General features: G+C 35.3%; 1 protein-coding gene across 4 annotated transcripts in view; it reads left to right on the plus strand.

Annotated features, from left to right (window-relative positions):
* LOC144974919 (molybdate-anion transporter-like) overlaps nucleotides 1–13602 on the plus strand; it is a 56909-nt gene that overhangs the window by 16899 nt on the left and 26408 nt on the right. For 2 of the 4 annotated variants that reach the window (XM_078918430.1, XM_078918431.1), the window contains 3 exons: nucleotides 8696–8868; nucleotides 12148–12292; nucleotides 12628–12688. In XM_078918430.1, coding sequence (XP_078774556.1) covers nucleotides 8721–8868; nucleotides 12148–12292; nucleotides 12628–12688 — 354 coding nt within the window. In that variant the 5' untranslated portion in view covers nucleotides 8696–8720. Of the gene's footprint in view, nucleotides 1–1706; nucleotides 1895–8695; nucleotides 8869–12147; nucleotides 12293–12627; nucleotides 12689–13602 lie in introns of those variants that run through there. The other 2 variants (XM_078918429.1, XM_078918432.1) reach the window with 2 other exon arrangements.

A 13602-nucleotide genomic window follows, 5' to 3' on the forward strand; every position in this document is an offset into this window, starting at 1 on the left:
AAAAAAAAAAAAAAAAAAAAAAAAAAAAAAAAAAAACAACAACAACAACAAACAAAAAAAAATAATTGAGCTTTATATAGCGCAATATCCACTAATGTGCTCAAAGCGCATTACAATGGGTCCCTGGTAGACAGCAACATTTAACATGTAGGACATTTTTTTTTAATAAAAAAAAATTAATATAAACCCGATCAATGGAGCCAAGCTAAAATGTACAAGTAAAAGTGTAGTTTAATATGTCTAATTTAGTTTATCATCATTCACCTGACCTTTTTTTCTACTTTCCGTCCACAAATCAAGTTTAAACGAGCTCAATCAAAGTCATTAAATTAGAGACTAAATCGCACAGCGTCCCTGGTTGCATAAAAAATAAAATGGCGGCGCTCGACCTGTCACTAGCCACTTTTGGTGACGTTTCCCCCCCCCTCTTGTCCTATCTAGTCTTGTGTTATCTATGGTGAGTGGATACGTGAGACATTTGCCACATTGATCATTTCAGAGTCAAAGGGCATTAGAGCACTACATCTATCAACAAATCATACCACACTAGCTCTTTGATCGTGACATTACAAATAAATGATCACATCATTTTTCTGGATTAGTCGTGATACCACGATAGATACCCAGATTCTTGGTTTCCAAAACGAAAGCAAGTATCAAGATGTAGTTTACAACATTACGATTACTGTCTTAATTTTATTTTACTCACTGGGAAGACAATTAGTTGATTGCCTATGTAGATTAAGACGAATGAGTCACTAATCATATCTTTTAGATATTTTATGCGAAAGATTAAGGAGGCTATGTGGTCTAGTGGTATGACACTCGCTTTCGGATCGGTACTTTACTCACACTCTCTCACCGTACTCTGGTGTAAAATGAGTACCTGGCTGCTGTTAACAGCGTTGTCTTTGTCCGAAAAATTGTAATATCGCCTAACAGGCGTCATGTCCCGTCCTACATGTTAAATGTTGCTGTTGACCAGGGACCCCGAGTAAATCGCTTTGAGCACGTGTAGTGGATATTGCGCTATATTAAAAAATCTCAACAAAAAACAAAAAAAAAAAAGAAAAAAAGAAAAAAAGAAAAAAGGAAAAAAAGAAAGAATTGAAACACCCCGGGGAACGCAATTTTGGACCGGAATACCGCATAGAAATCTTTAAAACAACCTTCTAAAATTATTTGGCAACATTACTGTCTTTCCGGTTTGAAATTGCCCACTAGGCTAATTTTAAGTCAAATGCTTAATCGATTTTAAAAAAAATGGTTTTGAATAGATTATACTTTGTCATCACGAGTTTTGTTTTGTATTTTTTGCATTCTATTTAAAATCAAATTGAAAGACTAAAAGAACTTAAGAACTAGAATAAATAAACCGAGCATTCAATAGTGATTTATTTTTTCTTTTGAAATGTTTGACATTTTAGGGGAAAAAATTCTGGTTATATTAATGCCAGGTGATCAAAATGAGCTTCCAGATGGCCAATTCTGTGACCAAACTTTGCAACGCAATAGAATCACGTTCCTATCATATTGCGTTTGAATGTTTTCGAAAAAGGCATTTTTCAAAAGTTTTTTCTTATTTAAGTCAAATTTTTAGATCAAAGCTAATGACTTTATAAGAGGAACAGAGTGTTAGTAGTGTTTGACTACGTGACTTTCTATTTGCTTACTTTGAAGTCGAAATTGTCGCATAAAACTCTAGCAATCTGGCAGTCCTGTGATCGATCGATTTTGGACGTTGTAAACAAATCGTTTATTTATTGTGGACAGGTATTTCATCTATCTTCCCGGTTCAGTTGTATCACTCGGATATCGACCATGTTTCTCTACCCACTGGTCTGACAAGAATTTTTAAACAAGCCCACGGCATTCCCCTCGCTCTTTTTCTGTGGTAGGTCAGGTAGATAGTCGGGTTGGTAATCAGATCTTGACAAATCGGCATTTGGACTGGGAGTTGGGAGGCCTTCCGAAATCCGAAAGCTCAGACGAAGGGAAAGAACTCAAATAATATTCCCTCAACTACCTAACCCCAAGAAAAAATAAAGGAAAAGGCTATTCGGACCCGAGTCTGAATTGCTTCCCGTGGCAATTCGGACCCCGAGTCTGAATTGCCTCCCATGACAATTAGGACCCCGAGTGTGAAGTGCCTCCTGTGACAATTCGGTCTTCGTAAAGACACATACACACACTCATGAGTATCTCTAAGTCTTAAAAACAGAATAATCACACACACACACTCTCTCTCTCTCTCTCTCTCTCTCTCTCTCTCTCTCTCTCTCTCTCTCTCTCTCTCTCTCTCTCTCTCTCTCTCTCTTGCAACATGCTCATGGCAAATCAAATAAATCTTCCAACACAAAGACACTCTTTTATCTAGCCTATGCGAGGGCAAATTGATTGTTAACGTTAACAATAGCGACTACAATTATAATCTCCCAAAGACCACGAATATTTAGATTGTTTTTGAAATATTTAGATTGTTTTTGTTTTTTAAGTCGCTTGCAACACATTTAGGTCATATCAGCGCCAGTAAAAAGGGAGAAATTGGATAGTAAAAAGTTCAAGAACTACAATTAAAAAGTACCCAAGAAAAAGTAAGACAAAGGGGAATAATAGGTCACCGCATTTGAAGGTTAGACATCTTCGGGAGTTCTAAAACGTGACTTGCTCGCTCACTCGCCCTCCTACCAACTTGCAACTGAGAACGAGCACCTTCCCACCACCCTACCACGCTTCACTTTCAACCCATCATCCACTTCCGACACTTCCTGTGATTGCGCAGGCGCATTGTGGCAAGAATCCGAATTGCCACGAGAAGCAATTCAGACTCGGGTCCGAATTGCCACTTTGAAAAATAAAACCTAGAAATAGGAAAAACAAACACCCTGGCACCTTTACTAAGACTTATGACTAACCCTAATAGAAAAAAAATCCTCCGATCTCGAGCTAAATAATTAATAGAGAAATAAAACCCTTGGACTGCTTTGCACTACCTTTCAAAAATACTTCACAAATCAAAATGGTGGCCGAGAATCAAAACAATGGTCAAATTAGGAAAATTTAAACTTTCAGTAATCTATCGTTTGTTCTAGAGTTTTTAAAATGCTTCTATATGATGACAAATTGAATAAATAAACACCTGACAAAAGATCAACGGTGAAAATACCAATTGAAAGAATACTGGGGATGTAGGAGTTTTCGGAATGTCACCCTCAGCATTGGTAAAGGAGAGAGGTCCCAGCTGCCATCTTGCTTTGTTTACACAAAGACTGAGTTGCCACCTTGGCTGCAGTAAACAGGAAATATCAGTTCTGGAGTCGAGGGTGGGGACAGGAGGGGGAAGGCATGGCATGGCAGAGAAACTTGCTTACCAAAAAGTTGAAAGAAAATGAGGGAGAGTGATTAATTAGTGATAGAGAGATATTATATGTTGGGTGGGTTGGTTTTTTTCTTGACAATTTTCTTTAATTTATCAATCTGACAGTGGTATTGGGTTTAAGTTTAAGGTAAGACTGCAGCTCTTCGGACTCGAGTCTGAATAATCTCCCATAGCTATTCAGACTCAAACCATGGGTGCAAGAGTGCCGGCTACAGCCGGCCTACCAGCCGATTGGATTACCGAAAAAAACGTCGCCGGCTTTTTGCGATTTGGATCTGGATTTTTTTTGTTTTTTGTTTGTTTAGGTCCCAACAATCAGGTCGGGTACGTCCATATGATTAAGCAAAACTTTTGAATCACGATGCGACTGTGACCCGGAAGTGATAGTTATATTATTAAATTTGAATGTTGCAGGCTTTTTCAGATTATATGTCTGGTCATAAGTAGACTTGCAGGCTTTTTCAGATTATATGTCTGGTCATAAGTAGATTTGCAGGCTTTTTGAGGTCCAGTTGCTTGCACCCATGACTCAAACTCCAATGCGCATGTGCAATCACAAAGTTATTCATACTTGAGTCTTAATATCCTAATCTCCCGTGGCAATTTAGATGTTTTTGTTTTTCTAAGTATTTTATTATTTTGATTATTGACAATCCAATAAAATTGATTCAAAACTTAATGATAAAGGTGTCGTTACTTCTACTATATTTGGCGAGAAAGACAAAAAAAAAAATTATCAATCAATTGGAAGTCCATTAGAAATTAAAAAGAAACGAGTTAAACGTCTTCAAAATCAAAAGGAACAAAAGTCTGTCAAAGTAACTAGTTGAAGTTGGAAGGAAAAGCTTTTCTAACAACTTTACATGATATCCAGATAAAATCAGGAATTAGAGCAACAATCCTTCTAAAGTCTGAAGTAGGGATATCGATCAGCTGAGTCAGACTGATATACACAAACCAGATTTTTTCTCTGAACTCTTCTTCTGTTTCCATCAGTCAAACTCTTTACCCTCTGCCCATACTGTGTCTCCCTGTGTTTGCACTCCCCCATTGGAGTCGAGTCTGAATAGCTACGGGAGACTATACAGACTCGAATCCGAATTGCCTGATCATTAAAGTTAACAAAAGGTGGGGTTTTTTTCTTGTTATTCTCTTTCTTTCCTTTTTTTTTTTTTTGGACAATCTTCTTCTTTATCTGACACTGACAGTGTTATCGGGTTTAAGGTAAGATTATTTTTTTTTATCACAATCATGGCATGATTAAAAAGATAAATGGCAACATAAAAATATAATTGGCTTCTATATTTTTATTTGCTTGAAACAGTTCAGATACAGAAGAAGAAAAAAATTGGCTAATTTTTAGCCTCGGAACACTTTAAACTATCTGGCCACGGTCTCTGTGTAAACAAAGCAAGAAGGTGACAGGGACCTCTCTCCTTTACCAGTGCTGACAAATCTTCAACTACCACGGAGTCGTGGTAATTTGTGACCGACGTCAATTGCCAATAATAGCATGCCAATAACCACAAAAAAAGAAGGCTGGTTCTAAATAACCAAGCCAAAGTCTCAAGAAGGGAACAGAGCAAAATAGAAGTCTAACAGAAAATTGGAAATAAAAGACAGAGCGCCCAAGCACTGGCAAAAGAAAACCCCAAAAAATGCACACGCATTCATTATTCACACAGACACTCTTGCAATTAACCAAACAAATCCTGAAAACGGAAACTGTTCGGAGAAATTTAGAGATCAAGTTTATTTTGTCGAGCATTCGGAGCAATAGTCACTTAAAAAAAAAAAAGGTAAAGGCTAGGGAGACCAAGATGTTGGTCTCCCTAGTTGGTGCTTTGGTAAAAAAATTCAAATTGGATTGATCTCAATGAAACCTTTATCATTATGAAGTGCATTTCAACACGATTCTACATATACCAAAATTGTGAAAATCAGACAAGCAGAAGAAAAGTTCTGTTAGTTTAAAGACTGAAAAATTTGCCTTTGTTATTTACTGACGGACTTTGTGACCTGAAACAGTTGCATTTCCAGTAGTAACCACCCTTTTGATTTCAAACTGGCCTAAAATGGCTGCTAAGATTTGAGTAAGGATTTTGTTGGAATGAATTTCATGGATACAGTATACAGCTTTGCTCTGAATTTGATTTCATTAAAAAGTTAAGATGTTCAATCACGTGGCGTCACTGAATTTGGTTTACAAATTTCTAATTTGGTAATGATACAAAAGTAAACTATACTGTATTTTATCCACAATCAAAATATATACTATATTAGCATTGATTTAGAAATAAGCAATACCAAAAGATATATTGATTCCTCTTGAAGAAAATAAGACATAAATCATTAAAATCCATCCATAAACGGGAGGCAGGATTGGATTATTTTGATCAGTACTGATCCGCAACCCATTCCAGCTCGTGTCAGGGTCCACGTAGGGGCATTCTTCCCCGCCCGCCTCCTGGGCAACGGTTGGAGTATTCCGAAAGGAACTTTCTAACCGGCTGATGACACGAGTTTCTATGTGTCTGAGGTGACGGATGAAGGGAGGAATCAACCGCCGTGGCCAGATTGCCCTAGTTCACGCAATAAGCTGTGCTAGCCCCATGACGCTGGTGGGGTGAAGGGAAACTGTCACTCTACAAAGATACCCTCCTGGACTCCCAGCCTAGACACCATTAATGGGTGGACAGAGCTCATAGCCTTGGAAAGCAGTCTGTCTAGGAGAAGGAAAACTCCAACTTCAAACCACCACTGCCTTGTGGATCTGGGAAGATGAAAGGCTATGGAATCACATCCAGAGAATAAAGAACCGCTGAAGTCGGAGTCGCACAGCCGAAAGGCGCAAATAGTCTGGAGAGGGAAACCAACCCAAAAATTAATGTGACACGCATCCTCCTCACAATGATGGACAACAAAACTGCCGGACGATATGGCGCGAAGTCTGGGGATTCCCGCCGGACGGACCTAGTGTCGAGCCCTGATAAACAGGGTTCACCCAAGCGATCTGGTGGTACCTTGCCCTCCTACTGTGGAACCAGGGTAGGAGATGCAAGGTTACGGACTACTGGAACTATCAAATTGCTACAATGGAATGCAGAAGGGATACAACATAAAAAGACTGCCCTCTCCAAGTTTCTTCAGGATGAGAAGATAGATATTGCCTGCATACAGGAGACACACCTCACAGAAAACATTAGGTGTTCAATAAGGGGATATCAACATTTTAGGAAAGACAGAAAAGAACGGAACAAAGGTGGAGTAATCATCTTCGTCAGAAATGACATAGCGACAAATGAAATAACGACAGATGAATCTGTTGAAATATTGGCTGTAAAAATTACCAAAAACAAATTGCAATACACAATATATAACTGTTAAGCCCACCATCAGAGAATCTGCCAATTGAAAACATAAGAAGTGAAGAAGAACAGTTCATTGTTGTGGGAGACTTCAATAGCCACTCCCCAAGCTGGGGATACAATGACTTAGACAGAAAAGGTGAAACCCTTGAAAATTGGCTTACAGACAGTAAGCTTCAAATTGTCAGAAATGAAGATGACCCAGATACATACTTCTCAAGAGCATGGAAGACAACATCAACCCCAGACCTAACTCTCATATCTGAAGATCTCACCGGAAAAGTCAGTAAACAGATAAAGGAACAACTGGCAGGAAGTGATCATGGTCCCATTCTGGTTGAAATAACTGAAGAATATGCAAAAGACAGAAAGGCACCACCTCCGAGATGGAATTATAAAAAAGCAGACTGGACTCTGTTTTCAAAGTCATCCATAAACAAAAAATCTATGGAACTTTTTCTGAGACCCATCACTCAAAAGTCCAAAAAGTCAGGTCACAGTCACTAGGCCATTTATCAGCTCACTGCTGGAGTGCCAAATGGACGTTTACCAAAGTACTGATCGCTAGTCAAAATCAACCAATTTGGCTAGGGAGACCAAAATCTTGGTCTCCACAGCCAAACTGGCTAGTTTTGGCTAGGGAGACCAAGATTTTGGCATTCCCAGCGTACAACCGTGTTTTTGTTTATGGAACTGTTTCTTCTATTTATTTATTGCTTTTTTTGTTTCTGTCTCTGTTCATGTTTTGTACTTTTTAGGCCTGTATGTAATATTATCACCCCCCCCCCCCCCCCCCCCCCCCCCCAAAAAAAAAAAAAAGGCAGAAGAGAGATTGTAAGTTATCAACACAATAATTCATTTAGTTAACTTTTTTACTTTTTTTCTTTTCTTTGGGAGACCAAGATTTTGATCTTCGGACGTACAACTGCATTCTCATTTATTGAACTTCTTTATGTTGTGGAGTGGAGTTGCTATTTGTTGATTTTTGTTCTTTATTTATTGTTTTTGTTGTTGTTGTTTGTTTCTTCATTTAGGCTGAAAAAGTTGCCATTCTTCAATTTTTGCTAAAGAGACCACGATTTTGGCCTCCTGACGAAAAACCATAAATGAAAATACGGTTTTACTCCGGGGAGCCAAAATCTTCTTCACCCTAACCAAAATGGCCCTTTTTGGCTAGGGAGATTAAGATTTTGGTCTCCCTAGACACTTCCAAAAAAAAAAAAAATAAAACCGAAAAAAGACAGAAGAGAGATTGCAAATTATGAGCTGTCCAACACAAAGTTATTTTTATATTTGTTTTCTTTCTTTTTTTTTTTTTTAGTTTTCATTTTTTTATTCTTCAATTTTCTCTTAGTTTGAATAGCTCGTTTACTTTTCTGGGGGAGGGGCAGGGTAAAATTATTACAAAGTCTTTTTAAAAAACAAAACCAAACAAGTAACATTGGCGAGAATCGAGACAAGAGTTTATAAACAGCTTGCACAGAATAGATAGCAATCCATGCTTCAAGGTTACTGTTCTTACAAACAATAATGTCACTTTTTGTTGTCAATAAAACATGAACAATAAAGATAAAATAATAAACAAAAAAAGAAATATAATACAAATAAAAAACAGTCTATTGAGGCCATGTCTTGAACATGATGGTCCCAAGCCCATAGAAAACCCATAAAGGAAGGTTCTACATCAATGGCACATGAAAGCTGATGCTTAGATGCTATTATTAGCTTCTCCGCTTAATCGCACCCTCCCCTTAATTGACACACTAACCCAGACTCCCGATGATGTGCGATTAAGCGTAGTCGACTGTATTAATATAACGTCTGAAATGTTCCTTCAACTAGATAGTTTTAAAGTTTAGATAATATATTTTTTTAATGAACTGAACTGAAAACTTTTAAAGTTTGCCAACTGTTTTGAACACTGTTTTTAATGTATGTTTTTTTTCAGAGAGGAAATCTAATTAATTTGAAAAATGGACTTATTTTTGAAAGGATTTTATGCGTTGGCTGTTTTGTGTGCTGTACTTTTTCTTTGGACAAGAGCTGCTCTTCCCCCATCCACTGATGCTGCTTTCAATGCTTTTCAGAGGACTTATCTCATTGTCTACCTTATGGCCATGGGTAACGGATTTTATTTGATTTTATTTATTTTTTACTTGGGACAAAAATAAAATTATGTATCAAACGCATTCAAAACTAGCAGGTTTTTTTTTTTTAAATCAGAGACTTTGAACTGTACACTTTGAAGAGCTCTTGGTCTTAATATGTGTTATTGACAGAATGAAATCACTCCACCTATTCAGAACAATTCACATGACCAACAACAACAACAACAAAAATAAAAAGGAGGGTTTACAGTATTCACCAACAAATGTTTGAATTAAAAGTTTTAAACACTAAAATAAAAAAAAGTCTAATGAGGATTTAACATCATTGTGATGTTGGTCACCTGGATCAAACTGGTTGTCTTACAGTTCAACTTATTATGGCTGACACCTTTATTGATGCACAGACATCTGGCACAGCAATCTTTTTTTTTTTCCAAGTTACATGTCCAAATATGTCTTTTTAAAAATATGATTTGTATGTCCTTGCCTTTTCACATTTTGCCTAGACTGCCCTTTTTCTCTCATAAAGCTTTAATTGGATGAAAAGCACTAATCTGTCTCTAATAAACAGGAGGTAATTTAGTCAGCTCTAATACTCTTATTTTTCTAAACTGAAATAAATAAATATTCCCTTGAATTCGGCATTGGTTTGGTTTCTTTTTTACTTATAATAAAACCATGAACGAATAATGATAATTTAAAGGGGAAATATATATATATATATATATATATATATATATATATATATATATATATATATATATATTATATATATATATATATATATATATATATATATATATATATATATATATATATATATATATGAGCCAAGGTCAAAAGGTGCCAATTTTTTTTTTCTCAAAATAAAAGTGACATAATAGTCCATTCATGTTTCTATATGTGTAGCAAAAACCCTGTACTTCATGAATCAAAGGCCCTTTAGATAACTTTAAGGTCTAACGCAGCACAATATCGTCAACAATACCTATAGGTTGCTGGTGTCACCTGTGACCGGTGACACCAAAATGAGACAAAAAACTCAATAACCAAATGATTTTTGTTGAGTATCAAACTTTATTTAGTAAGTTATAGACAAAAAGACACAATCAACAACAATCATAGTACAATAATATTACCAACTATTGGAGAAAATGTTGCTTTTTGGTGTCATCGGTCACAAGCAACATAGAATGCAAATATATTATTTCATAAAAATGTTTGTACATTAACAACAACAACAATATTGCATATGCTTATTACCAGCAATGTTCAGAAACTTTTGGAATAAAATGTTGGGAAATAATGTGACCAAAGCATATCTTATTTAGCGACATTGTGTCACTTGTGACATTAGACCGATGACACCATTACTTATGTCACAAGCAATACCAAATTGCAATTTCGACAATATATCATTAATTTCAGTCAAACCAGTGTAATAACCACAGTTAAATATATGGAATTTAATAATATTTCAGAAACCAAAGACTTCAAAAATAGAAATATACATGGAAAATAGAGAATCTGAATGTGACTTGTGACATAAGACCGGTGACACCATTACTTATGTCACAAGCAACACCAAATCACACTTTCGTCCATAATATATCATTATTTTCAGTCAAAAAATCACAATAACCTACTCTAAAATGAAATTCAATAATATTTTAAGAAACTAAATACTTTCAAATTGGAAATATACTTAGAAATTAGTAATACCATTGTTGCTATTACTTTGGTCAAAATCGGCACTAGAACGCAATTTTGCCTCAATAAATCAAGAATAGCAACTGAACACATGTAATATAGCCTGTTTAATGTAATTCAATGACATTTCAAGTTTTGAAGAACATGAAAACAGAAATACATTAGAAACTTCAAACTTAAGTGTCATCTGTGACATTTTAACCAATGACACCAATGGTCACAAAAAGTACCAAAAGTCACACAAACACTAGATAAATATCAGCCACGGTAATGAATTCATGTAACCATACGGTAACATCCGCCCTACTGCTCAAATCTGCTAGTTTGTAGTAATTTAGTGTGTTAATAGTAAATCAAATCAAATTTCTTGACAACCCGTCTTTTATCTGGATTCGTCAAAAGCTTGAGTTTTGTCTTTTTCTTGATTAATACAACCCTGAAACATAAAAAAATTAGAATTACAAGGAAATAATTAACTGTGTCAAAATCAGTCTTATGTGAGATGTCATAATATCATATTTGTAAATAGAATAACAGCTGAAAACATAATTTTTTGGTGGTACTTTATAATATCCAATATCAAGTGTGGCTTGTGACAATGTAAAATAGCGATGACACCAAAGTTCAACTTACCTTTTCTGCCCGGAGCCAGGCTGGAAAGGCAAATGAAAGTGCTGCACTTCAAAGACTGGTAAGAAGGGTGGATCAAAATTGCGAATCGCCATTTAACGAAACAAACTTCCAGTGTTCACGCATGCAGTGTTGCTTGTGACCAATGACACCAAAACCAATAAACCTCAATATCGGCACAACGGTATACATTTACTCCAAGATTTGAGTTCAGATAGTAAATCTATGCTTTTTTCTCATAATAAAACATTTTATAAACATTAAACATGAGCTTTAAAGTTTCGTGTCGAGTCTTAGAATTGTGCTGTGTTTGATGACACCAAAGGTCACAAGCAACACCAACTTTTTAAGAACTCTTTATGAAACTTAATCAGCTATGTAATATACTGCAATCGCGTTTAAAAGTAAATTTTGACTTTATGCTATTAGTCAAACTTCAATCACGTGAGCTAAAACATCACATTTAATTTCTACATGATTTCTAAAAAGGTGATGCGTTGACCTCGTTCTAAGCACATGCCAAACAGCATTCAAATTTCACTTTCAAGTTGTTTATTTCATATTCTGTTGAACAGAGTATGTTGAGCTATCTCATTTTATCTCTTCTTCATATTATCAATTGATTACAAGCATTAACCCAATGAAAACAGCCCATAATTAAGTAAAAATCAAATTTTCTTAACACTGGTATCAGGCGGGCACCTTTTGACCTTGGCTCATTATATATATATATATATATATATATATATATATATATATATATATATATATATATATATATATATATTATTTATGTTAGATTGAAGTAAGAAACAGATATCTTGAGCAAAGTTCTAGTACTTTTTTACATTTTCATGCATAGTTTAAGCCAGGTTTGAAACATTTTCCTATACAAACTTGGAAAAAAAAGAATATATTTTATTTTTTATAAAAGTTTTTATTTTTTCCAAAGGTGGTGACTGGTTGCAAGGCCCACACGTTTATGCTTTATATGAAAGTTATGGGATGACGACAGAACAAATTGACATCCTCTTTGTTGCCGGATTTGGATCAAGCATGATTTTGGGGACCATTGTTGGATCCTTTGCTGATAAGTAGTATGTTACAGCCTTCATGTTGTTTATCATAATAATAAGCCATTTTTTATGACAACCTCCTCGTTTGTGATGGCACGAGACAGTTCGGTCTGGAAGGTACATCTGGTTAAACTGAGAAGATGGTCAATTTATCTGAAAAGTGACTTTAAAACTTTAAAAGTGAAAAGTGATTTTTCTATCATAAAACCATACTTTTATTTGATAGTAAATAAATATGTACATTATCATAAAATATTTCTTTAGTTTGACCATGCTTATTGCACATTTCATAGCTTTAATAACTGTTAAAACTTTCATCTCTTCATCAAATTTTTACTCTTAAATTTCTGTTGCAGTGGGAGAAGGACCAACTGTATTCTGTATGGAATCCTGTACAGCGGTGCTTGTATTACAAAGGTAAAAACTCTGGGATACATAATAGTATTTGGTTGAGCTTGTGGCATTTGGGTGTCCAAGGATGATCCTTGGAGATTTTAGAATCCAGACCAAAGATATTTTATTTCTAGTATGTTTATTAATCGTAATTGTCACATACTGTTTGTGAACTAAATCTTTGATGCACCTGGAGCTTCCTTTTGTGAGGATAGGTTGTACTCTAGATTTGTGTATTATTTTTTATTGTTATCTGAAAATCATGGGGTCAAACTTGATGGTATGATTTACCCAAGGTGTCAAGTCCTTTAGGGCGCTGTTTTCATTAGCCCTGTAGCTGATGTATTTAAAACATATTTTCTGTTTACCTACAAATGCGCATTGAAGAACATTTGAGCCTTATTGAACGTTTATGTCAGTTTTGATTTATTAGGCTATAATGATACTGATCATGAATAATAATAGTAGTAATAATATTAATAATGATAATTATAATGTGCTTTATAATATCAAGTAATATGATACGAATTCAGTAATGAAAAGCAGTGACAATAACTAAGGCAACTATCATGCTTAGAGGCACATTCATATTATTGATTTCGACTCAAATATATCAACAATTTTGCACATGTAGCACATCAATATTAACAAAATAAAGCAAAAGCAGAACAAGCCAAAATCAATAGTATTGAGTCTGATTTAATTTTATGTTGGACTTTACATGTCATATTACTATCAGTATAGTATATAAACCTGTAAATTCTCAGTCAATTAACTGAAATCAGTCAATTCTTCAAATTCAAATACTTTAAAAAAGGAAAGAAAGAAATGAAGAAAGAAAGAATTCATGAATTGTAGTCGAATGACCGTAAAGTAATTAGGAATGTTCCACTGCGATACGCATCGCTCATGGGTAGTTTATATTAACGATAGATATA

The sequence above is a fragment of the Berghia stephanieae genome, chromosome 6 (assembly GCF_034508935.2).
Source record: "Berghia stephanieae isolate SIO BIC M18660-M18661 chromosome 6, UCSD_Bste_1.3, whole genome shotgun sequence".
Classification (NCBI taxonomy): domain Eukaryota; kingdom Metazoa; phylum Mollusca; class Gastropoda; order Nudibranchia; family Aeolidiidae; genus Berghia; species Berghia stephanieae.